This window comes from Eurypyga helias, unplaced genomic scaffold (assembly GCF_000690775.1).
Source record: "Eurypyga helias isolate BGI_N326 unplaced genomic scaffold, ASM69077v1 scaffold28517, whole genome shotgun sequence".
Classification (NCBI taxonomy): domain Eukaryota; kingdom Metazoa; phylum Chordata; class Aves; order Eurypygiformes; family Eurypygidae; genus Eurypyga; species Eurypyga helias.
The window spans coordinates 5,507-7,030 of NW_010261526.1; the positions used below are offsets into that span (position 1 = coordinate 5,507).

At 62.2% G+C, this 1,524-nt stretch overlaps 1 protein-coding gene across 1 annotated transcript in view; it reads left to right on the plus strand.

Moving 5' to 3' along the window:
- The window catches only part of DLGAP3 (discs, large (Drosophila) homolog-associated protein 3), a gene marked incomplete at both ends in the record, with an annotated part of 7,020 nt that extends 5,501 nt beyond the window's left edge, over positions 1-1,519 (plus strand). Inside the window, 4 exons of the mRNA XM_010155410.1 lie at positions 1-140; positions 451-542; positions 752-895; positions 1,415-1,519. The exon at positions 1-140 is cut by the window's left edge and continues 285 nt beyond it. Of these exons, the coding sequence (XP_010153712.1) occupies positions 1-140; positions 451-542; positions 752-895; positions 1,415-1,519 (481 nt within the window). The remainder of the gene's footprint in view (positions 141-450; positions 543-751; positions 896-1,414) is intronic.
- Between the last annotated feature and the right edge of the window lie 5 nt (positions 1,520-1,524).

Below are 1,524 nucleotides of genomic sequence, written 5' to 3' on the forward strand. Positions count from 1 at the left end.
CCCTGACTCTGGCCGCACGTCTCCCTGCCACCGCGACGGGGAATGGTTCATCAAACTGCTGCAGGCGGAGGTGGAGAAGATGGAAGGATGGTGCCAGCAGATGGAGAGGGAGGCTGAGGACTACGACCTGCCGGAGGAGAGTGAGTCGGGGGGGCTTGCAGGGTCAGGAGGGACTGGGGGTCCTGTAGAGTCTGGGGGGCACAGCCATGACCCTGCAGTGCTCCCACCTTGGAGCATCCCCCATGCCAAGGCTAAAGAGGGTGGGTGGAGGCAAGAAATGCCATGAAACCCTCTGGGACTAGTGGGTTCTGGAGGAGGGAGGAGACACCACATGGTTTGGGGGGGTCTGAGATGCCTGGCGTGGCCCCCGAGGGGGTGCAGGTCCCTGCCATGCAACCGAGAGGCTCCATGCCCTGTGAGAGTGCTGACTGTCTGCTCTCCCCCCACCAGTCCTGGAGAAGATCCGGAGCGCCGTGGGCAGCGCCCAGCTCCTCATGTCCCAAAAGGTGCAGCAGTTTTACCGCCTCTGCCAGCAGAACATGGTGAGTGCCGGGCAGTGGTGCTGTGGGGTCAGCCATGGCAAGGGGGGGTCTCTACCCTTAGCTAGTGGAAAAGGAACTTTTTGTTATGCTGTGGGGGAGAGCTGGACAGAGAGCTGCCCCAGCAGCGGGGTGTGGGCTGGCCACGTAGCCAGCAGAGCTGCTGTCCTGCGGCTGGACGTGGATGACACTCTATCCCTCTATCCCCACAGGATCCCAACGCATTCCCTGTGCCCACCTTCCAAGACCTGGCCGGCTTCTGGGACCTCCTGCAGCTGTCCATTGAGGATGTCAGCATGAAGTTTGGGGAGCTCCAGCAGCTGAAGGCCAATGGGTGGAAGATTGTGGAGCCCACGGTAAGTAGTTCTCCCACTGGCACTCGCCCCCTATCAACTCTCCCTCCCTCCTCCTCCCAAAGCACATCTGTGCCCAAACTGCAGCTGCCGGCTGTCACCAGCAAATGCTTTTAGTGAACACTTAGAAAGCAGAGCTGGGAAAAAAGGAAGCTAAAGAGGGGCTGTTCCTCCACCACAGCCTTGAAGCCGGCTCGCTGCACGTTTCTGGGCAGTGCTGCCTGCAAAGGGCCAGGCAGGTTCTTGGCACGGGCAGGCGCAGTGTGCCACAGGCACCGTTGTGCCCGTGTAGACGGACAAAGGGATGTGCAGCCCTGCCTCACAGCTCGGCGCAGTGCAGGAGGGTCCGTGGGTCCATCCGTGGTCCATCCATGGCTTTGGCTTTGGCACCCACGGCAGCGCCATGCATGGGGAGTGCCCCTGTCCCACACGCACACTTGGCTGTGCCAAGTGCACGAGGATGCCCGTTCCCTGGAGCTCCCATCCCTACCCCTTGCCCTGAAGCCCCCGTTGTCTGCGCAGGAGGAGAAGAAGGTGCCTCCCCCGATACCAAAGAAGCCGCCGCGCTCCAAGGTGCACCCGGTGAAGGAGCGTTCCCTGGACTCGGTGGACCGGCAGCGGCAGGAGGCCCG